Genomic DNA, 25830 nt, shown 5'->3' with positions numbered 1-25830 from the left:
AGAAAATGTGTTTCCAATGCTCCGGAGTCCAATGGTGGTGAGCTTTACACCACTCCAGCCTACGCTTGGCTTGCTGATGGTGATCTTGGGCATGTGTGCACCTGCTCAGCCATGGAAACCCATTTCATGAACTCCCCACTTACAGTTATTGTGCTGATGTTGCTTCCAGGGGCAGTTTGGAACTTGTTAGTAAGTGTTGCAACCAAGGATAGAGGATTTTTAAGCGCTACGAGCTTCAGCACTAGGTGGTTCCGTTCTGTGTGCTTGTGTGGCTTACCACTTCATTGGCTGAGCCATTGTTGCTCCTAGACGTTTCCACTTCAAAACAACAGCACTTACAGTTGACCGGGGCAGCTCTAGCAGGACAGAAATTTGACAAACTGACTTGTCCTATGACAATGACACGTTGAAAGTCACTGAGCTCTTAAGTAAGCCCATTCTACTGCCAATGTTTGTCTATTGAGATTGCTTGGCTGTGTGCTCGATTTTATACACCTGTCAGCAACGGGTGTGGCTGAAATAGCCGAATCCAGTAATTTAAAGGGGTATCCACATACTTTTGTGTATACAGCAACAATTAAAGGTTTTTTATTTTTACTATTTTCTACATCGTAGAATAATAGTGAAGACATCAACACTATGAAATATCACATGGAATCATGTAGCAACCAAAAATGTGTTAAACAAACAAATATATTTGAGATTCTTCAATGTAGCCTCCATTTAACTTGATGACAGCTTTGCACACCCTTGGCATTCTCTCAACCAGCTTCATGAGGTAGTCACCTGGAATGCATTTCAATTAACAGGTATGCCTTGTTAAACTTCTTAGGGTTGAAATCCCGTTAACCGGATCGATATGACAACAGCCAATGAAAGAGCAGGACGCCAAATTCAAAACAACAGAAATCTCATAATTAAAATTCCTCAAACATACAAGTATCTTATACAATTTTAAAGGTAATCTTGTTGTTAATCCCACCAGTGTCCGATTTCAAATAGGCTTTACAGGGAAAGCACCACAAACGATTATGTTAGGTCAGTGCCAAGTCACAAAAACACACACAGCCATTTTTCCAGCCAAAGAGTGAAATCACAAAAATCAGAAAAAGAGAGAGAATTAATCACTAACCTTTGATGATCTTCATCAGATGACACTCATAGGACTTCATTTTACACAATACATGTATATTTTGTTCGATAAAGTTAATATTCACATTAAAAAAATCTCAGTATACATTGGTGCGTTATGTTCAGTAGTTCCAAAAACATCCGGTGATTTTTCAGAGAGCCACAATTTACAGAAATACTCATTATAAATGTTGACGAAAATACAAGTGTTATGCATGGATTTAAAGATATACTTCTCCTTAATGCAACCGCTGTGTCAGATTTCAAAAAAGCTTTACGGAAAAAGCAAACCATGCAATAATCTGAGTATGGCGCTCAGACAACAAATACATTTATCTGCCATGTTGGAGTCAGCAGAAGTCAGAAATAACATTATAAATATTCACTTACCTTTGATGATTTTCAACAGAATGCACTCCCAGGAATCCCAGTTCCACAATAAATGTTTGTATTGTTCGATGATGTCCATCATTTATGTTCAAATAGCTACTTTTGTTAGCGCGTTTGGTAAACAAATCAAAACTCACGACGCACCTGAGACCAGACAACTAGTTGCAGACGAAATGTCAAAAAGTTCCGTTACAGTCCGTAGACACTTGTCAAACGAAGTATAGAATCAATCGTTAGGATGTTTTTTTTTACATAAAACTTCAATAATATTCCAACCGGAGAATTCCTTTGTCTTCAGAAAAGCAAAGGAACGGGAGCTATCTTCAATAGGGGCTGAGTTGAATATCGACCAACCTCAGATTTCCTACTCCCTGGTTGGATTTTTTTCTCCGGTTTTTGCCTGCCATATGAGTTCTGTTATACTCACAGACATCATTCAAACAGTTTTAGAAACTTCAGAGTGTTTTCTATTCAATACTACTAATATTATGGGACTGAGGAGCAGGAAGTTTACTCTGGGCACCTTATTCATCCAAGCTACTCAATACTGCCCTCAGCCATAAGAAGTTAAAAAGTTAATTTGTGGAATTTCTATCCTTCTGAATGTGCTTGAGCCACTCAGTTGTGTTGTGAGAAGGTAGGGTTGGTATACAGAAGATAGCCCTATTCGGTAAAATACCAATTCCATATTATGGCAAGAACAGCTCAAAAAAGCAAAGAAAAACAATAGTTCATCATTGGTTTAAGACATGAAGGTCAGTCAATACAGGACAATTCAAGAACTTTGAAAGTTTCTTCAAGTGCAGTCACAAAAAACAATCAAGCGGTATGATGAAACTGGCTCTCATGAGGACCGTCACAGGACAGGAATACCCAGAGTTACCTCTGCTGCAGAGGATAATTTCATTCATGTGACCAGCCTCAGAAATGGCAGCCCAAATAAATGCTTTACAGAGTTCAAGTAACTGACACATCTCAACATCAACTGTTCAAAGGAGATTGAGTGAATCAGGCCTTCATGGCTGAATTGCTGCAAAGAAACCACTACTAAAAGACACAAATAATAAGAAGAGACTTGCTTGGGCCAAGAAACACAATCAATGGACATAAGACCAGTGGGAATCTGTCCTTTGGTCTGATGAGTCCAAATTTTAGATTTTTGGTTCCAACCGCCATGGCTTTGTGAGACGCGGAGTAGGTGAACAGATGATCTCCGCATGTGTGGTTCCCACCGTCAGACATGGAGGAGGAGTTATGGTGTGCGCTTAGTGGGACTAGCATTTGTTTTTCAACAGGACAACAACCCAACACACCTCCAGGCTGTGGAATTACTATTTAACCAAGAAGGAGAGTGATGGAGTGCTGCATCAGATGACCTGACCTCCACAATCAACCAACCTTAACTCAATTACGATAGTTCGGGATGAGTTGGACTGCAGAGTGAAGAAAAAACAGCCAACAAGTGCTCAGCATATGTGGGAACTCCTTCAAGACTGTTGGAAAATAATTCCAGGTGAAGCTGGTTGAGAGAATGTCAAGAGTGTGCAAAGCTGTCATCAAGGCAAAGGGTGGCTACTTTGAAGAATCTGAAATATATTTAGACTTGTTTAACAATTTTTTCCTACGTGATTCCATATGTGTTATTTCATAGTTTTGACGTCTTCACTATTATTTTACAATGTAGAAAATAGTAAAAAATAAAGAAAAAGCCTTGAATGAGTAGGTGTGTCCAAACCTTTGACTGGTACTGTAAGTATGCAGACCATTTACGCAATACTTTGTTGAAGCACCTTTGGCAGCGATTACAGCCTTGAGTCTTCTTGGGTATGGCGCTACAAGCTTAGCACACCTGTATTTGGCGAGTTTCTCCATTCTTCTCTGCAGATCCTCTCAAGCTCTGTCATGTTGGATAGGGAGCATCGCTGCAGAGCTATTTTCACGTCTCTCCAGATATGTTAGATCGGGTTCAAGTCTGGGCTCAGGCTAGGCCACTCAAGGACATTCAGAGACTTGTCCCGAAGCCAGTCCTGCATTGTCTTGGCTGGTCATTGTCCTGTTGCAAGGTGAATCTTCACCCCAGTCTGAGGTCCTGAGCGATCTGGAGCAGGTTTTCATCAAGGATCTCTCTGGTCTTAGCTCCGTTCATCTTTCCCTTGATCCTGAATAGTCTCCCAGTCCCTGCCGCTGAAAAACATCCCCACAGCATGATGCTGCTGCCACCATGCTTCACTGCAGGGATGGTGCCAGGTTTCCTCCAGACGTGATGCTTGGTATTCAGGCCAAAGAGTTCAATCTTGGTTTCATCAGATAATCTTCCTTCTCATGGTCTGAGAGTCTTTACGTGCCTTTTGGAAAACTCCAAGCGGGCTGTCATGTGCCTTTTACTGAGGAGTGGCTTCCGTCTGGCCACTCTACCAAAAAAAAGTATTGATTTGTTGGAGTGCTGCAGAGATGGCTGTGCTTCTGGTTCTCCCATCTCCACAGAGGAACTCTGGAGCTCTGTCAAAGTGACCAACGGATTCTTGGTCACATCCCTGACCAAGGCCCTTCTCCCTCGATTGCTCAGTATGGCCCGAGCGGCCAGCTCTAGGAAGGGTCTTGGTGGTTCCAAACTTGTTCCATTTAAGAATGATGGAGGCCACTGTATTCTTGGGGACATTCAATGTTGCAGAAATTTTTTAGTACCCTTCCCCAGATCTGCGCCTCGACATAATCCTGTCTCTGACTTCTACGGACAATTTCTTTGACTTCTTGGCTTGGTTTTTGATCTGACATGCATTGTCAACTATGGGACCTTATTTACTGTAGACAGGTGTGTGCATTTCCAAATCATGTCCAATCAATAGAATTTACCACAAGTGGACTCCAATCAAGGTGTAGAAACATCTCAAGGATGATCAATGGAAACAGGATGCACCTGAGCAACATTTTGAGTATCATAGCAAAAGGTCTAAATACTTATGTAAATAAGGTATTTCTGTTGTTTTTTTAAAATCAGTTTTCGCTTCATCATTATGGGGTATTGTGTGTACATTGATGAAGAGAAATCCATTTTGAATTCATTTTAGAACAGGGCTGTAACGTAACAAAATGTTAAATAAGTAAAGGGGTGTGAATACTCCCACGACTGTTATAATTAGTGACATAAAATGCAATTACAATGAGCTTTTTGCTTTAACTCCATCTGCACATGACAGAGAAGATCTAGGCTCACGTGAGGAAGTAAGCCGTCTGGCATGAGAGACTCGTTGGGAGGGAGACTAGAGCAGACCCCAGAAGTTTTGACTGAGTGCATATTTGAGCGCCTCAGGGCGGTCCACTTACTTTCTGCTGTGGAAACCTGCGATTTCATTGGGGGGTAGTTCCCCCGCATAGCAGACAAAACAATCCAAGCAATGTTTGTACGGCTGTGCACCCTGCTGCTGTTGCTAGCAGAGTCACTGAGTGGTAGAGTAGTAAGTAACTGAACACAGCTTGTTTTGAACAATATACTTTTCAAACAGAAATATGTGCATTCAGTACCACACTTATGTGCATTTAAAACATAATCTATGAATGATATAATACTGTACATCAAGGGTTGGATCCATTTCAGGGAACAGAATCAAAATACAGAAAATAACAAAATGATTTGTGGAACAGAACCCGAACTGAAAGTGATCTATTCTGTTCCGGGAACAGAACTGTTATTTTAAAAGCATGGGAACCAGTTAATATCGCTACTTTTACATTCCAGACATTCTTTTCCAGTCCCACAAAAATCGCAACAATGCATCTATGCAAAGCCCTCACTCTGTCATTCAGAAACATACCAGCATCTGCTTGTCAGCCCGAAATGTTGTGCCAGTGGGTGTGTGTGTGTGTGTGTGTGTGTGTTTGTGTAAGCTACCGCCCCCTCCCCTCTGAAGCACAACCTCCTGACAAAGTTACAAGCGTAATTCAGAAATTAGGGAGATGTTTAATTAGAGAAGAATGGATTGACTTTTTCAATGCTAATTAAGGATACTATAGTTATCATGTTTCACATTGGATTTCTTAACCACGATACAAAAAGGTAAGACATGTTTTGAATTCTAGTGCTGCTCTACACACAAAAGCCTGTTAGTTAGCTAGCTAACGTTTGCTCTTGTCCAATGGTAAACCAACTCGGAAGTTCAAAAGATTTTCAAAGTTCCTCAATAGAAGCTGCACCGCCATAGGTATAATTCAGACAATGCATGTCATAACATGATGCCCTGCGCTTCAAAGCAAGCTTCCTCCATCCTCTCTCGTTCTCTCCTCACCCTCACGCTCTACACTGTGACTGACAGCGCAGTGTGTTTTTCTTTCATTGTGATTAAACCATGCTGTTATTGCAAAATACAATTTGCTCTTAATGACTTCTCTGTACAGATTAAATCACCCGCTACAGAGCAAGCTGCTCTATCAGCACTGATTGGTGGAGTAAATTAATGTTGAGCTAAATTGTACAAAATACACTACCGGTCAAAGGTTTTAGAACATCTACTCATTGCAGTCGCAATAAACCATCAAGCGCTATTATGAAAATGGCTCTCATGAGGACCGCCATAGGAATGGAAGACCCAGAGTTACCTCTGATGCAGAGGATAACTTCATTAGAGATACCAGCCTCAGGTGGAAATGTGTCCTTTGGTCTGGAGTCCAAACTTGAGATTTTTGGTTCCAACCGCCGTGTCTTTATGAGACTCGGTGTTGGTGAACGGATGTGTATTTCCCACCGTAAAGCATGGAGGAGGAGGAGTTATGGTGTGGGGGTGCTTTGCTGGTGACACTTTCTGTGATTTGGCTACTTTGAAGAATATAAAATATATTTTGATTTGTTTAACACTTGTTTGGTTACGATTCCATATGTATTATTTCATAGTTTTAATGTCTTCACTGTTATTCTACAATGTAGTAAATAGTACAAATAAAGAAAAACTCTTGAATGAGTAGGTGTTCTAAAACTTTGGACCGGTAGTGTATATATATACTTCAGAGGTTTAAAAAGGAACAGAAAGGAACGATATAAACCGGTACTGTTTCTGGTTCGAACCGGTTCATAACTTTATTTTGCAGTGGAATGGAACAAAAAAAAGAATGGTTCTGTTCAGAACAAAACTATGGGGAAAAAATGATGTTCCAAACCCTGCTGTATACATCACTTCCTGGATCCTGGATGACTCAACATAAGTAATGAGAACAGGATGTCAGCAAGCTGCAGCAGTCCGTGGCCACTGACAACACACCCCACCAGCCCTACCACCCACCCACCCCCCCACTCAACCCCTCATCTCCTACCCTAGGAGGTACACACACACACACACACACACCCTCCTACCCTAGGAGGTACACACACACACACACACACACCCTCCTACCCTAGGAGGAACACTCCCCTCCCCTCCCTCTCCGACTCTCCAGCCCTTCCTTTGCCTTTTTACTGTGATCGTGTTGAGATAAAGGCACGGGCTGGACTTTGATGTCAGACGTTATTAGCTGTCAGGGAACCTGCATCTTTCACTAGCATTGCAGGGGCCCTCGCCCGCTCTCACATGTAGGGAATAGTGGGGTATGTTGAGCCATTTTTTTTTTTAACATTAAGCATCACTCTGTCAAGGCAAATATAGTATTCTTTCTAATAAAGATATCTACATTTATTTTTTAGGATGTTGTCTATACCTGGAAATAATCAGAGTTCATGTAAACATAATAGTGTTGAAAACATAGCAGAACATAGAAAACCTAGTGGACAAGGTAAGTTGAGCCGTAACAACCCAACTGACCTTACAACTATGCTGGCTGTGTTGACTCAGCAAACAGAGGGAAGCATAGACCAACAGAATAAAGTTCACTTTCACTGTTTCAAAATAGTTCCGAAAGGTATTGATCAAACACACTCTGTTAAAAGAACTAGTGTCATCTTGATTCAAACCTGTGAATCTTATTGGCTGCTCAAACAGAACTCACAATGATAAAAACTTAACCATATACAGTACTTTATTCTCGTAAAATGGCTTATGGAACCATTATTATAATTATTATATTTCAGTACAGTCTATCTATATGTATGTTTTGGTCATGTAATGTACTTCTACTTATGACAGACTTTGAGATGTATGCATGTTATTTGTCACTGTGGAATTAAATCGGTCCTTGATGTAGCTAGCCATGTGGTAAAGCAAACATCTTCAGACAAGAGAACAGATTGGCAATCTTGTCACAATGTCAAAGGTCTCCCTCCTGTGATTTCCAATGACTGCTAAATAAATCTTGAGCTCTAATTGCAAACACCCTTATGAGTCAACGCTTAAAGTACTCCAATACTGCCTGGGGACTCCCATAAGCATTATTTTCTAGCGAGCAGCAACAAATGAAACATTTACATTTTTTCCCAGCGTGCAGCCAGGCTTGGCGTTTCCTGTGTTTAAGAGCCAAGACGCTGGCCTCGGGGGAGGCCTCCCCTTCAGACAAATGCACCCCCTCCGAGAGGGAGAGGCTGAATGGTGGCTATGAAACTCATTTGTTCCTCCAATAATGAGGAATGACTTAGAACCCCCCCCCACCACCCCCATCCTTCCATCACCACTCCTGTCATGGCAACGGGGACGTTTCCATGGTGATCCCCCTCCTCTCCTCTCCTTGCTTCCTCCTCTCACCTGAATGCCTCGCGGAGTGCCCCCGTTCGCTCAAAGTCGTGTGCTTGATGTCGTCGAAGTTGTTCTCCAACTTGACGCAGCTCTGGAAAGAGAGAGAGAGAGAGAGAGAGAGAGAGAGAGAGAGAGAGAGAGAGAGATTCTATATTAAATACTGTAGCATGATGAGATGACGAGTCCATCCTTCGAAACAGAGCCATGAAAATACTATAACAGCTGAATACATTCTAAACTAATACATTACATAGAGATTAACTACGATTTATATATATGACCTTTTATGAGGATTAGACCACTGAGTAATGCACTATAGCTACAGACCTCTTATGAATTACAAGCATTTCACTGCACTCCCATTAACATTTGCTAACCATGTGTATGTGACAAATCAAATGTGATTTGATTTGATTTAAATTCCCTGTTTCAAATAAGGAGGATTAATTTGTGCTATTTAACATGGTAACGTGACAAGGTTTACATTATCTGGGGGGATTTTTTATTGAGATCCATTTTATAACGTAAACAAAGTCCACCATACGCCGTTTACTCCATCCAATAGCCTAATACAGTTCAGGCCCAGACTCAGTTCACTGACTTAATCCTCTTGATGACGCACAATGGGAGAAAAGACTTGAGAGAGAAACCATTCAAGTAAATACAGCCATCACAATAGGCCCATTTTTGATTAAAGAGTAGGGAGACGTTTGTGTAGGGAGTGGAGAGGAGTTGCGTAGGGAGTGGGGTGGGAGACTTTATAAAGCTAATGCATATATCATTTTCTTCCTCCTGCCTCCTACCATTAAAAACACCGGAGGCACTCGGGTAATCGATATGCACGGTGCCTAGTGAAAGTCTACACACCCCTTGCACAGTCTTCACATTTTGCTGCCTTAAATCTAAACAGGGATCAAATTACATTCCCCCCCTACTGATCTACACAACCTACTCCACATTCTCAAAGTAAAAGATGTTATAGAAAAATATATATATATATCTCTTGATTGCGCACGTCTTGTGAATAATTTGGATTAATATTCTACCGACTTTGCAACTCTTAGCGCAACATAAGGTATTCAGGCCCCTTGACTTTTTCCAAATTTTGTTACGTTACAGCCTTGTTCTAAAATGTATTAAATAAAAAAATATCAGTCTACACAAGATACCCCATAATACCAAAGCGAAAACACGTTTTTAGAAAATGTTGGAAATGTATTACAAATAAAAAACAGAAATACCTTATTTCCATAAGCATTCAGACAATTTGCTATGAGACTTGAAATTGAGCTCAGGTGCATACTGTTTCCATTGATCATCCTTGAGATGTTTCTACAACTTTTTGGAGTCCACCTGTGGTAAATTAAATTGATTGGACATGATTTGGAAAGGCTCACACCTGTCTATATAAGGTCCCACAGTTGACAGTGCATGTCAGAGCAAAAAACAAGTTCGAAGGAATTTTCCGTAGAGCTCCGAGACCGGATTGTATCGAGCCACAGATCTGGGGAAGGGTACCAATCAATTTCTGCAGGGTTGAAATTGGCCTCCATCATCCATTCTTCTTAAATGGAAGAAGTTTGGATCAACCAAGACCCTTCCTAGAGCTGGCTGCTTGTCCAAACTGAGCAATCAAGGGAAGAAGGGCCTTTTTCAGGGAGATGACATGGTCACTCTGACTGAGCTCCAGAGTTCCTCTGTGGAGATGGGAGAACCTTTCAGGACAACCATCAATCAGGCCTTTATGGTAGAGTGACCAGACGGAAGCCACTCCTCAGTGAAAGGCACATGACAGCCCGCTTGGAATTTGCCAATAGGCACCTAAAAGACTCAGACCATGAGAAACAAGATTCTCTGGTCGGAAGAAACCAAGATTGAACTCTTTGGCCTGAATGCCAAGCGTCACGTCTGGAGGAAACCTGCCAACATCCATGCATGAAGCATGGTGGCAGCAGCATCATGCTGTGGGGATGTTTTTCAGCGGCAGGGACTGGGAGACTATTCAGGATCAAGGGAAATAATAACGGAGCAAAGTACAGAGATTGATGAAAACCTGCTACAGAGCGCTCAGAACCTCAGACTGGGGCAAAGTTTCACCTTCCAACAGGGCAATGACCCTAAGCACATAGCCAAGACAACGCAGGACTGGCTTCGAGACAAGTCTCTGAATGTTCTTGTGTGGCCCAGCCGGAGCCGGGACAGATCAAACATCTCTGGAGAGACCAGAAAATAGCTGTGAAGCAACGCTCCCCATCCAACCTGACAGAGCTTGAAAGGATCTGCAGAGAGGAATGGGAGAAACTCCCCAAATACAGGTCTGCCAAGCTTGTAGTGTCATACCCAAGAAGACTCAAGGCTGTAATCGCTGCCAAAGGTGCTTCAACAAGGTACTAAGTAAAGGGTCTGAATACTTATGTAAATGTTATATTTCAGTTAAAATGTTTGTAGAAATGTGCAAAGTTTTAGGTTGCTGGTGGATGAGGGTAAAAAACGATTTAATCCATTTTAGAATAAGGTTGTAACATAACAAAATGTGGAAAAAGTAATGAGGTCTGAATACTTTCCAAATGCACTGTTTGTCCGTTGTTTTTGTCAAAATTGCTCAAGCTCAGTAAATTTGGTTGGGAATCATTAAATGGACAGCTATATTCAAACATTGTCTCTGGGTTACACTCTGTGTTGTGTTGTATTTGATTTGACCCAAATCTGTAGTTTTTAAATCAGAACAAAAAGTGAATATTTCTGCTGTGTTGTCTTGCCGTATTACTTAACGGTCTTGATGCAAACAGAATGGAAGATTTAGAGTGATTTTTTTTTTAACACAGGCTTCCATATTTTCACTTTGTCATAGAGGCCAGTAATGTAGAGTGAATGCAATATTGTTGATCCATTTGTATTTCTAAGTATTGTGGTGGCAGCATCATGTTATGAGTCTGCTTGTCACCAGCAGGGACTGAGGAGTTTGTTAGGAGCAAAATAAATATGAAAGGAGCAAAGCCCAGGTAAACCCCCCTAAGTCATCTGAAGACCTAACCCTGGGATAGAAGTAATTTTTTTCTGCGGGACAATTACACACATTTGAATGGCAAAGAGGTGTGGAGTGTTTCTGAATGGTCCAGACTCCGCCCTGACTTAAATCTGCAAACAAGGTCTGAATATTGCTGTCCATCAATGATTCCCAACCAACTGAGCTTGAGGAATTCTGATAGAAACAATGGATATACAGTGAGGTCTGACATTATTGACAACCTTGATAAAGATGAGTGAAAATGACTGTATATCATTCAAATACTGAGCTGTATTGTATGCAAAAAATGAAAGTGAAATTCAAATAAATTGTTATGTCACATGCCCTAACCCTTAACCATCAATGCAGTTTAAAGAAAAATAAGAGTGAAGACAAATATTTACTAAATAAACTAAAGAAAAAAACAAGAGCAACAATAAAATAACAATAACGAGGCTATGTACAGGGAGTACCGAGTCAATGTGCGGGGTTACAGGGTAGTTGAGGTAATTGAGGTAATATGTACATATAGGTAAGGGTAAAGTGACGATCAAATCAAATTTTATTTGTCACACTCGCCGAACACAATAGGTGGAGTAGACCTTACCGTGAAATGCTTACTGACGAGCCTTTAACCAACAATGCAGTTCAAGAAATAGAGTTAAGAAAATATTTACTAAATACTAAAATTATATTATTTTATACTAATACAATTGCTTGGAGAAAGAGACTTTGTTTAACAAGTAATATAATATTTTTTGCGAAAAGGTAGGGGTCAAAATTATTGACACCCCTGTTTTCAATACCTTTCAATAACTCACCTTGCGAGGATAATGGCACTGAGCCTTTTTCTAAACTTTTATATGAGATAGGAGAACACATTGGGAGGGATCTTAAAACAGTCCTCCATACAGAATCCTTCCAGATCCTTGAAATACTTTGTCTGCTCTTATGGACTTCCCTCTTCAATTCAACCCACAGGTTTTCAATGGATTTCAAGTCCTGGAACGAGATTGCCACTGCAAAATGTTGATTTTTTGTGACCAATTAAACATTTCTTTGTAGATTTTGATGTGTTCTTGGGGTGATTGTGTTGCTCGAAGATCCACTTGCGGCCAAGTTTCAGCCTCCTGGCAGAGGCAACAAGGTTTTTGGCTAACATATCCTGGTACTGGGTAAAGTTCATGATGTCATTGACCTCAGCAAAGGCCCCAGGACCAGTGGAAGGATATTAGCCCCATAACATCAAAGCTCCACCACCATATTTTACAGTATGTATGGGGTTCTTTTCTGCTCAAGCATTCTCTTTTCGACTCCAAACCCACCACTAGTGTGTGTGGCCAAAGAGCTCTATTTTCATGTCGTCCAACAAATGTAAATGGCTGGAGTTTGCTAAACGGCATTGACACTTGGATATAATCCGGTGCTCTGGTCAGATGACATGAAAATAGAGCTCACTATGTTGCTCTAAGATTCGTTTTTTTTTGATGGTAGAATGATGTTTAAAATTATTCACAGCTGTATTGGCTGCCAAAGGTGCTTCACCAAGTGTAAACTCAAGGCTGTGAAGACGTACACAATCAATACATCCTCATTTAGTATTTGTAAAGCGATAGGAAAATGTTCTATAATTGTTCTTTCACTTTGAAAATGTGGAGTAGGTTGTGTAGATCGATAGGGGAAAAAAAATCTAATTTAATCCATTGTTAGATTTAATTTTAAAGCAGAGAAATGTGAAGTCTGTGCAAGGGGTGTGTAGACTTTCACTAGCTAGACTGTACTTTTAAATGCATGCACGTTTTCTTTCCTACCCCACATTCAAAGTGTAATATATTGAGGTTTGTCGTGGTGCTGCTAGGAATAACATTAAAAGCTGCATTAACAGTACTTCAATTGTGACTATTATATTATGTTTGTGCTTTAGGAGGAACTAATAATAACGTGTTTGGAAAAATCAACACCAAAACACTCCATGTGTTCCCGTTCAAACATCTTGTTGCTCTCGCTCCCTCATTCCCTTCCCTCAGGGAACCCATATTAGTCTGCATATTGTAATCAGCTGTTTTGGAGGGTCCTGCTATTGCTGTGCTATCCTGTTATGGCAGGTAGAGATTTTCTTCCCATGTGCAATTACCTCCCCCCCCCCAATCAACCTTGCCCTCTGACCTCTTGGATAACACAATGAATACACTTGCCAGTCTGCCTTAATAGAATTAGCCCTTATAAAACCAACACCTCTGTGACATCTCGCCCGGGGGGTTACAAAGAGGCACAAGCTTTTCATTTAAAAAAAAAAACCTTGCCAATGCCAATTTAACATGTTGAGAGTGAAGTGCGGTGGACAGCTGAAAAGGCTGTAATGTTTATGATTTAGGACTTGATTCTGTAAAGTCCAACATGTTAGCCGAGCTCATTTGTGCTATACAATACAATATACTGTAATTACATTTCCAATTACAACCGCCAGCACAGGTCGCCACTGGGATAACCAATGACATTTTCACTGAAATTACCAGTGTTGCATTTATAGTCTGCAAAGGATTTGTCTAATCCAACATCTAGAGACCCTATTATTAATAATTAGACAAAATGCTTAGTGTTGGGAATTGCCGACATAATATAAGCATCTTATTAATATGGGTTCTATGGAAACGAGATTGTTCTATTTATTAGAACAATTGCCACACGGCAGAGGGGAAAAGCATAAAAAATGTGAATTTGAAAATGGTTTTGAGCCTTGACTGAGGCTGGAGCTATGAGACGATAAGCAGAGGAAATGTGCAATATTTAACCGATTTAGGGCAGCAGCTGCTGGGTATGGTCTTTCTGATTCATGTCCCATTAAAGCTGATACTTCAGGCTGTTGATAGGCACTCCAAAATATTTCAATGAGGACTGAAGAGGGAAGCGTGACATTAAGAATGATTGGGATATGAATGTAACTACATCATCGGATCAGGGCTTTTTTTTTTTCTCACTTAAGTGACCTCTCCAGAAAAAACTTTGGGCCCTGGTTATTTTTCCTGGGCCTATAGTTTTTCTGGGGGTGGGTCACAGGGTCAGGAAAAATGTCTGGCCCTAGAGATGAACATGGAGCATAATGAAAAACAGTTTGTATAGAGGAAGGAAAGACGTCAGACTTACATCACAGCTCTTCTCTGGGTTTCTCTTCCAGTGTTTCCTTTCTATCTTCTTGGCGCCCGTTGAGTGGATGGCAGCGCGGGTCTGCACCCTCGGGTTCAGAGACAGGATACTCTGTGGCACATTGAACATGGCTCGTTAACACAGGGCGGCTTATTGACCCAACACACTATTGTGAAATAGACAATTCGTGTCTGATTCACAATAAGCTGCGAGAGTGGGTTGCAACACCACAAAGGTCTCAGTCTTGAGTGGGTTTGAGAGTAGTACATGTGAGGAAATGCAGGTTATATTGGAAGAAACAGAGACGTAAAAAGGAGAGAGCATTGAGGCACATAGGAATTGTTTTAGGCCGAATCATTAATGGTAAGAAGGATTTTTTTTGTGTTTTAGTAAAGTATATGTTTACCTTTAGGCTACATGTTTATATGGAGAGAAAATGTCAATTTCTACACTAAAAAATAATCATAAAGTAAATAATTTTAAAATGTATCCTGTGACACTTTGCTTCTTGAAGGTCCAATATGGGACTGTATCAACAGTGGACTAATACAAAAATGCTCAAAGATAGTTCTTTAATGGATTTTCCCTTTAACACTGATTGTGCTAAAACACCATCGTATTGTAATATCAACCTGTATTAATTACACAACACATTCATCTAATCCATAATTCACAAGCAGGCCAATGCACCGTGAAACAAGACCCACATTGAGGCTGAGTACTAGATTCTCATCCTGTGAGGTATCGTTCTCTGACACCCATTGCCCATTGATTCACGGTTGCCAGTCAAATGATCATGGTATGTGCAAGTCTTTCAAGATGGACACAAATGTAGAGCAGGGTCCTCTGTTCAGATGGCAAACACAATTAACAGCCAAGCTAACTGAGGGAGAGGAGGGAAGTGGGGGGCATAAACAGAAAAGGAAACAGCTATCACTGGCACACTAATACTCATTTCATGCTCTTTGTAGGGTGAAGGGGAACCATGTCTGCATTAGTTTCAGTACACACGACTAGCACAATCAGATAAAGGGAAGAACAGAAAGGCCAAGCGCAAATTGAAATGAGCCACTTTTGGTCCTGGTGCTGAACTGAGACTTGAAGGCAGCTTGTGAGGCGGGTGCCAGCCGGATAATACCATTAAAGCTTGAAACACAAAGCAAGCAGATCCAAGATGTCATTCAACAGAGACCCGCATACCAATGAACACGGATGAAAGCCCTACAGCTCTTAGTACGTTTAGAAGTAGAGTGTAAATTGTGGTACGCTGTTATCAAATGTTTCAGAAATAACTTTTTTTGTCTTGTCAATGTTTGAATGTTTTTCAGGTCACGACACAAAGAACAACAATGAAACGGGGCTGCTATCTACAAGTTATTTTCTTTCTTAGGTTTCAGTGGGGGAATGAACAGGTCAGCCAAACCTGAAGCAACAATTTGCACTTCAGTGAGAAACTGAAGTGAATCTATTATTGAAACCACTATCAATGTATGTCAGGGACGTATAGAGAGTACACGCTGTATTCAGCCTATGGCACAGTGCCTGTTGTGTGGAAACAGTTGTATTATTTTGAGATGCAGAGATGCATTTGTTGTATTCTTTATCAGACTTTGCCTATGATTCAAGTTTCATTCCTTTCTATAGTTAGGCTACACCCTAAAAACACCAGAAAATGAACCAAGCACAGTTCTGAAAATAGCTTTCATTAATATTATATGATATTGATAACAGCCCTCTATTTTATTAAAGAGTAAGACTACATTATCAAACAAATAATTTGGGGAAGTGTCTTGCTATGCCTTTAGGGTAGAGAAAACCATTCCCGCAGGAGGAATCCAGATACAATTTTAAATACAATTATATTCTCCTTTCCTCGCAGTGGAGGCTGACTTTATCAGTCTCTACTGATCACACCCAGCACCCACATCACTAATTCCACAGAGTCAGTAAAATCACAATCACACACTGCAGAAATTAGGAAGCGATGTCAGCCGTTTAGCAGTGGCATTTAAACTCTGTACTGCTGATGCTATGTTTCGGCCATTGAGCGGCTTGAAGCCTCCAATCGGCCATATTGTCACTCCACAATAGGAGCAGTCCTCCATAGGAATAAATGGAATTCTACAGTGTTTCAAATAAATGCTTCAAGGACAAAATTATATGTATTTAAGTATTTTTTGTTATTGTAGTGGGAACAGTAACATTAACATTATCTCAGAATGCCATTTCGCATCGATTGTATAATAATGCTAAAATGTATGCATCTGGAACTTGTCTTTCAGCATCAGTAGAACACGCCTGACTCTCCTCCACCAGTCATACCCAAGGAGAATGGTCTAATGCCTCCCATCAAAAAGAGAGCTGGCCCATGCAAGCAAAGGCGGCAGCGCAGTCATCAACGACAGTACATGCACCATTTCTTCACCAACTACGAAATTGGGGAAATACGTGTGGACCTGAATTGCGATAACTGCAGTGGCCAAAACAATAACAAGTTTGTGCTCTGGTATTGTGCCTGGCGGACAATGCACAAGCTCCACCACAATTTTGACCTTCACTTCCTGATCACAGCCCACACCAAGTTTGCCCCCCGACTGGTGCTTCGGCCTCAAAAAGCAGCGCTTCAGAAAGACCAGAGTGAACACTGTCTGAGATTGCTGGTGTTGTGAAGGACAGCACTGTGACAGGGGTTAACATCCCACAGCTGGTTGGACTGGAGGATGGTACGGTGCTGGTGGAAAGCTACGGCTGGCAACAACACTCTGTACTTCAGGCCGCTGCCACAGATCAAGCAGTACCAGCACTTCAGGTGAAAGTCATTTTCAGTGCATTGCATGAGGTTATTCTTCTTATCTAAACTTGTGAGGTGAATTGATGTTGTGCAGGGTTGTAAATGCCTTCTGATTTGTTTTTGTTGTTATTCCCCGTTTCACAGCTTTGTAGCCTGGTGTTGTCGCCAAGGAGATTTCGGACTGTCGGGACCAGGTTTCAGCTGCTGCGCAACGCTGACATCCTTCCTCCCACAGATGTTCTACCTGTACAAGCACGACCTGAACTGGACACAGCTAGACAAACTTATATTTTTGAGAAGATCAGGGAGTTTTGCAACTAAGTAAAGGGCAGGACAGAAACAGGCTCTCCGAATATAGATTCTCTTGTTCATTCGTGGTTCGGACGGACCAGTCATCAGCACTATCTGCAGTGCCTCTATTCAAATGACTCTCTCCTAACACGTAAGTTGCTGCTACACATTTTTTTGTTATCCTGCTGCTCAGCCACTTTATCCCTGATTTTATGCATATACAGTAACTACATCGTCCATCACTGATATCGTTATTGATATTGTTCTTGTAGATACAGTATATTTGATTTTGACATGATCTATTTCTGATATTGCTATTATGCAAGTATACTTTGTACCGTTTAAACCTTCTGTAGAGACCCATCCACTTAGCAAGACTTCTAAATATAAAATGAATATTGATATGTGTGGACGTAACATGATTTTGTGACATACCACAACAATATCAAGTGTCCACCACATAAATATATGGTGCATCCACATAAATATATGGTGCATCCACATAAATATATGGTGCATCCACATAAATATATGGTGAATCCATATAAATATATGGTGCATCCACATAAATATATGGTGCATCCACATAAATATATGATGAATCCACATAAATATATGGTGCATCCACATAATTATATGGTGCATGCATTTGTTTATGTACTGTACATGTGCACCTCACTCAGGTTTCAACTCAGGTTGCATGGCCTTAACTTATGTATGGAATACTATGTGATAAGTGCGTGTGTAACAATATATAAAGTATACTAATGTACTGGTGTGAAGGCATTTGGGCAGTGGTCAAATACTTTAAAGTACTACTTAAGTTTTTTTTGGGGGGGGGGGTATCTGTTCATTACTATTTATATTTTTGGCAACTTTTACTTTTACTTCACTACATTCTGAAAGAAAATAATGTACTACTTTTTACTCCATACAATTTCCCTGACACCCAAAAGGACTTGTTACATGTTGACAGGAAAATTGTCCAATTCACACACTTGTCAAGAGAACATCCCTACTGCATCTGATCTGGCAGACTCACTAAACACAAATGCTTAGTTTGTAAATTATGCCTGAGTGTTGGAGTGTGCCCCTGGCTATCAGTCAATAAAAAAAGAGAGAAAATAATTGTGCCGTCTCGTTTAATCTAAGGAATTTGAAATGATTTATACTTTTACTCGAGTATGACAATTTAGTACTTTTTCCACCACTGGATGTGGCTGGGGGTTACAGCATTTCTTTCACATGACCCATCAATTTAGACAAGTGTGTCTGGGTAAGTGTTATCTAATATTTATAAAATATTTTTATCTGAACACTTTCTGTTTACCTGGAATTTTTCTTTATTATAGGCTACTACCACTTTTAGTCTTAATCTTTAATACAAAACTCGCTGTTTAGCACATGACCTCATGTGAATCTTTATTAAAGAGATGGGTGAGGCTGGCTTAAGAGGGTGTGAACAATGCAGAATGGCTGTAGACAAAGGAGAGCTCTCCAGTAGGTACCAAAATATTCAAATGCCCTTTTCTCAAAGGTGAGTTGACAACTGTATCAACTTTCAGAGCAGAATTACTTTTCCATTGTTCCTCAAAAATGTTGTGTATGATATACCATTTTGTCTGAGTCTCTATTTGTATCCAATGTAAAATATTTTGCTACATAAGACTGAATCCAGTTGATGATTCACATATATAGTGCCAGTCAAAGGTTTGGACACACCTACTCATTCAAGGGTTTTTCTTATTAAAAAAAAAATACATTGTAGAATAATAGTGAAGACATCAAAACTACGAAACAACACAAATGGAATAAGTTAGTATACAAAAAAGTGCTAAACAAAAGAAAATATTTTCAATTTGAGATTCTTCAAAGTAGCCACCCTTTGCCTTGATGACAGCTTTGCACACTCTTGGCATTCTCTCAACCATCTTCATGAGTCTTGCACAGTCTTGAAGGTGTTCCCACATATGCTGAGCACTTGTTGGCTGCTATTCATTCACTCTGGGGTCAAACTCATCCCAAACAATCTCAATTGGGTTGAGGTTGGGTGTTTGTGGAGGCCAGGTCATCTGATGCAGCACTCCATCACTCTCCTTCTTGGTCAAATAGCCCATGGGTCATTGTCGTGTTGAAAGAGAAATGATAGTCTCGCTAAGTGCAATCCAGATGGGATGGGGTATCGGTTCAGAATGTTGTGGTTGCCATGCTGATTAAGTGTGCCTTGAATTCTAAATTAAATCACTGACAGTGTCTCCAGCAAACACCCCCACAACCTCACACCTCCTCCTCCATGCTTCACAGTGGGAATCACACATGTGGAAATCATCCAATCCCCTACTCTGTGTCTCATGAAGACATGGCGGATGGGAAACAAAAATCTCAAATTTGGACCCATTAGCCAAAGGACAGATTTCCACCGGTCTAATGTCCATTGCTTGTGGATCTTAGCCCAAGAAAGTCTCTTCTTATTATTAGTCCTTTAGTAGTGGTTTCTTTGCAGCAATTCGACCATGAAGGCCTGATTCACGCAGTCTCCTCTGAACAGTTGATGTTGAGTTGTGTCTGTTACTTGAACTCTGTAAAGTATTTATTTGGGCTGCAATTTCTGAGGTGTAGTTAACTCTAACGAACTTATCCTCTGCAGCAGAGGTAACTCTGTAACTCCTGTGATGGTCCTCATGAGAGCCAGTTTCATCATAGCTCTTGATGGTTTTTGTGACTGCACTTGAAGAGACTTTCAAAGTTCTTGACATTTTCCAGATTGACTGACCTTCATGTCTTAAAGTAATGATGGACTGTCGTTTCTCTTTGCTTATTTGAGCTGTTCTTGCGATAATACGGACTTGGTCTTTTACCAAATAGGGCTATCTTCTGTTTACCACCCCTATCTTGTCATAACACAACTGACTGGCTCAAACGCACTAAGGAGGAAAGAAATTCCACAAATGAACTTTTAACATGGCACACCTGTTAATTGAAACGCATTCCAGGTGACGATCCCATGAAGCTGGTTGAGAGAATGCCAAGAGTGTGCAAAGTTGTCATCAAGGCAATGGGTGGCTACTTTGAAGAATCTCAAAAATAAAACATATTTTGAGTTGTTTAACACTATTTTGGTTACTACATGATTCCATATGTGCTATTTCATAGTTTTGATGTCTTCACTATTATTCTACAAAATAGCAAAATAAAGACAAAACCTGAGTAGGGGTGTGTGTGTTGGCAGGGGGGAGGGGGGGATCAACACTGCTCCCCCTATAAGTAATTTAGTGTATATATAAGTCATTGTTCACTCATAGGTGTAGCCTACATAGATTCAGAGATAATTTTAGTTGGACACCAATGATCCTAGTAATAGGCTATTGCAGTATGGTATTTTTTATCTTACTTTTAGGTTCAACTTCATGAAACTGAGGGGTTATGAAGAATAGCACAGTGCAAACAAAGAGCTCTGTCAGTCTCCCTCCAATTTCCCCGAATGCCATTTTGAATACCATCATACTTCAAACAAACTTGACTAAGGTCTCAGAATGCCCAGAGATCAGTACAAGAGACCCCAGCCACTCCCTCAGAGATTCTAGTCTTTCATAAAAGTAACATATTTCCTCCCCGGAGCTGGATAGTTAAACATCAGCTGGCAATTCACTGTCTTATTGCCCTGTGTCTTCACCTGGAAATCGATAGATGAATTTCCACATATTGATCCGCCATGGGTGAGATAAAGCAACAGTATCCTACTGCACTGCACTGGGGGCATTCAGCAATATTAATTCAGTTCCAACATCTGATGCAGTGATACAGGTTATAGAGAGTGTGGGCTGTCCTGCTTGGGTTCATCCCTGAATATCGCTGTATTTAACTAGAATGGGGAAATTAAATCTAACAAAATCGCACAACTAAAGGACATGGTCCAAGGCCAAAGGCCCAATTCGATTGAAACCAGTTTATAGGCTAAAGCAACGTAGCATTTCTCACCTAGGGGAAGAAAGCATGCTTGAATCAATATTAAGTTTGTTCTCTCCAGTTGCACATAGTAAAATATAGTGTCTCTATTATTGTAAACAGAAATCCAAATATACTCTCTCAAATTGCAAGGAAAAAGAACATGATTGTGATTGGATAACTGCCCCAGCCAAGGGGACCTTATCTTGCACGAGGAGGAGGGCTGTGTTGAGGGTGGGAAGAGTTGCGGTGCAGAAGTTCAGAGCACCACACGTCCCTGACCTCACAAGCTGGACCAGAGGGTACTTAAACACACGATACCGGGAGGAGGAGGAGGGCTGTCACCTGTGTTCAGGGGAATGATTTAACTAAAGGAAAAGGGGACAGCAGAAGACGGATGATGTGTGATTTAGCTCACTGTTGGGCGGAGAGAGAGAAAGAGAGATAAGAAGATGGGCGGAGGAGTGGGAGAGATGGGGTGGGGGGGGGGCAGTCTCATGTTGGCAAGTCCTGGAATGATCTGTGACTTGCTGATTGATTAACAGAGCAATCAAAGTGAACTTACCCAGGAGCTACATTTGCAAGGCCATCTATTTACATGTCAGTGGTTCTTTGGCGCTGCACACAATATAGAGCCACTGGTTCCAATAGGTTAAAAGTTCTGCGATAGGTAGAGCGAGATTAAGAGAAATAAGTGTATGTGTCAGGTAATCACCATGAAGAATCACGTTTAAAAGGGATAAGAGGAGAATCATTGACAGAATCACTGTAAAAACTTCCCAGCAAACAGTGAACGTTCCTGCAACAATTGTTTGGGTGCATTTCTAGAATGTCTTATCGGAACGTTCAAAGAGAAAATGTTACATCCATGTCATGGTACCATCCCTAGCTGGGAACATCTGTCAAATGAGAGACTGTTAGAAAGCTATTTTGACCTTGTCAGAACGTCCCTAATGCCAAGGTAAGCAGATAGTTCTTGGGGTCTTTATAGTGTCAAATCATGTTCAGACCTCTACAAACAGGTCAGCAGACACTTTTATGACGATCACAACACCACAATACGCCCGAAACAGAAAGTTCCAGGAAATCCAAATGTCCTCTTGGTTATTGTTGAAGAGATAAGATAAAGACTAGCTCGGCTATCGGTTCATGACCTCTTATCTCCAAGCACACTCTGATGCAACGCCTGTGCATCCCGCCTGCATCACCTGAACCTCGACTAACATTCTCTCTTTCGGACTTTATGCTCTTTGACAAATGTGTAAGTTAATGTTTTTGCATGCATGATGTATGTGATAGATCCCCCCTATAGCCCTATGCTATGCTTTACTCAAATAGTTAAATCACTGGGTTACATATCCTTGGGTTAAATATACAACACGTCATGGGTATAGTGTCACCATTGCCATACATTATCAATGAGTGGCATACAATACGCTGAACGACGGTGGAGGGACGTTGTGGAACATTAAGCTTATATCGCAGTAGGACGACATTAAAAGTGCGGTATATATATCACGTGGGTGATCACTCAGCTGGGGTATAAAATGTGCAGTGCCTCCAACACTTGTAGGATTATTCTAAGGGGTTTCAGACTTACAGCCGTTAAAATCCTAGACGTTGACACTGTCTGCGAGTCACACGTTTCCTTGTCATCATTTAAAATGGCAATTTTTGGTGCCTATGTTGCCAATATCCTGTCCCTGCACTTGACTTGATAGTCCTGTTCTGAAGGCTGGCCTGGTAGGGTTCAGGGCCAGACATAAAGTGTATAGACCTTTCTGTAAGCGGACACATTAATCTCATTTCTAACGAACACTGATGGCCATCCTAGACATTTTTAATGAATCCATGAGCACACACAAAGGTGCACGTTTAGCTTTCTCACAAAGGCAGGATATTAAAAGGAGACGTCTCCAGCGCAGCACAAGATGAACGGCCGGTTTAATTGCCCCGCAGACGGCCGTTATGATGACATTTAGTGGGCTATTTTCGACAGCTGACAGGAGTCATTTAGACCACGTCTTAAGCGCACCCTGACACAGTCAAGGTCACATGAGTGTTGTCATAACAGCCATTAATAGAAATGCTAATGGAGGCCGTCACTTACCCTGGGACACTCTCCATTCAAATGTCTTCAATAAAAGGAAGTCTACATGTCACCTAGGCAGAGGTGTAGGTATTGTCAAAGGATATTATGCATGCCCATCCACCGGCATGTCTTGGGTTGGTTTAATACAATGATGTATTCAGTAATACCAGATATTATTGTATAAAGCTCATATTTTTTAGAGGTTATATAGGCCTATGTCCCATCATTGATTACAGTATTTGCAAGGTGAGTCGTACTAATTTACAGGCATGGATTATACTCGGCCTTCTGGTCTAATGGCAGATACAAAATATCCTTATTCCTGTTTTTTGTTGGTTCAGTCTACATAAGCTGTTCTGCCTTTAGTAAAAGTGGCCTATGCATGGTGTTGATTAAAAAAAAAAATGTGTAGGCTATCGAAGTAGTGGAATCCCCAATCGACTATTATTACAATGTTTAGGACAATTCTTAAAGCAACGGTAATTGGTTTGTTAATTTTTTTTCCCCCCATCAAAATAGATAGGCATAATGCAATCATGCATCTGGCTGCCCTTGTGCAGTCTATGGTGCTGAAACTGCAGTGGTAGCTACAGAATGATTGGCTAGTATGAGAAGGAAGAATGAATTCTCGTGCTAGCTGATGAGAAGCTGTAGCATTGTAGCTGGTTTATTCATGTATTTTTTTTACAATTGCATTGCCTGAACAAGTGTGTGAGTCTATCACATAAGGAAAAGACGGCAAAGTAGTCGGCAAACTTCCTTGCAAAGCTTGCATGTGCTCTCTTAGACTGAAGAAACGGTCTCGTGGTGCCGCTTTATCTAACACCTTGCTCAAAATAACACTACTTACTACCTTACTTACTGACTGACTTTATTGTCCCCATGGGGAAATTTTGTTGCAGTGTCATGTACACAGTATACTATTTTAAGGTAAGTTCTCTTTCTCCATGCTAAAAAAACAAGTAATATAAAATCCCAAAGAAAAATACCTCCATAAATTGTCAAACCTGAAGAGTAGGCTAATTTGTAAATTCCTGCTCGCTGCTCCAATCTATCTAATTCTAGCAGTTTGTCAACCCAGATTTATTTACGACATGGCTCAAGCAGGTAGGCTAAACACTGTGCATACAAAGTAAAGCAAAAAGACACCTCACTCCCAAAACCAGGGGTCGCAAATTGAGATTGCAAGTGAATAAAACAGATTAACAGCTATAAAATCATGTACCTCAATGTCCGGAAGGTCTTTACTCAGCATGTTTCTCTTTTGGTCATTTGTCTGTCAGGTAAAAGTTCAAATAAACCGTTCGGTTTGTGTGTTCAAAACTTCTCTTGTGCTCTGTAGTAGCTTATTCCGAGAAGAAAAAAAGTCATTCAAAGAGCCAGACTATTCCATTCTGAGTTCGAATGCGCTGTCTGAAACATCAAATATTTATTTAAAAATGTGCATCCAGTTAAACACAGCAGCACATATGTTGTCCATAAAGACTGTTGTGTTTCTTTGGACTAATAATCATTTTGTTAGTTCGAAATGGTGGCTCCAGACATGTCATCACACTGATAAGGGAGTTTGAAAGGTTGAAGTTTGTTATGAGTCCATTATAAGGCGAGGAGGGGGCACATAGCATGGATAACTGTTCTGCATCATGATGAACCGTCAGCACGCGTCCCCCCCCACACACACACTGGGCAAAACACACACATACACATACACACACACACACACACACAGACACACACACACACACACACATACACACTAATACAAGTGGATGCTTTGTCCAGGGTCACATGTGCACCCACTTGGCAAAAACTGGTTGTTTCTGGTCATTTCAACCTAAAAAGTCAATATGATGACTGTACAAACAAGGTGGAAAACCTAAAGTAAGGGAATTTAGTCTTTTTTTCACCCGACTGTTTTACCTAAATCCAATGACATGGTGACGTGGTGAATTTACATTTGTTGACAACTCAACCAAATGTAAATCAAAACTAGACTTTGAACTGACATCCGTTCCCAGTTGGTAGGCTACTGTAGGTTGCTGCGTTGGTTGCTGCTGTAGGTTGCTGCGTTGGTTGCTGCCTTTCACCACCACGGTTTTCAAGGACAGTTGTGCAACCCTGGCCATGTGCAATAAAAGAGCTGTGATTTGTCTTTCAGCTGCAAACAAAGATATTGGAGGAGACACACCGTCCAGGGGCCTCATTTATAAACGTTACGCATTTATAGCGTAAATGTCACACATTTCTGCGTGCACCATTTCTGAAAAGTCTGCTCACATACAAAAATATTAGGAATTATACACTTGGCACATGCCATACCATACATAAGCATGTTTCCGGTTATAAATCAGGCCTATCATAAAACTGTGCGTGGGTGAACGAGAAAAAC

The 25830-nt window shown here is 40.8% G+C and overlaps 1 protein-coding gene across 1 annotated transcript in view; it reads right to left on the bottom strand.

Annotated features, from left to right (window-relative positions):
- Nucleotides 1-25030, bottom strand: part of dpydb (dihydropyrimidine dehydrogenase b) — a 128836-nt gene extending 103806 nt beyond the window's left edge. The window contains 4 exon segments of the mRNA XM_042328655.1: nucleotides 8181-8199; nucleotides 8202-8262; nucleotides 14323-14433; nucleotides 24667-25030. Coding sequence (XP_042184589.1) covers nucleotides 8181-8199; nucleotides 8202-8262; nucleotides 14323-14433; nucleotides 24667-24696 — 221 coding nt within the window. The 5' untranslated portion in view covers nucleotides 24697-25030.
- Between the last annotated feature and the right edge of the window lie 800 nt (nucleotides 25031-25830).

This window comes from Oncorhynchus tshawytscha, linkage group LG10 (genome assembly GCF_018296145.1).
Source record: "Oncorhynchus tshawytscha isolate Ot180627B linkage group LG10, Otsh_v2.0, whole genome shotgun sequence".
NCBI lineage: Eukaryota > Metazoa > Chordata > Actinopteri > Salmoniformes > Salmonidae > Oncorhynchus > Oncorhynchus tshawytscha.
The sequence above is the reverse complement of the archived record's forward strand: the minus strand, read 5'-3'. Positions and strand labels throughout refer to the sequence as shown.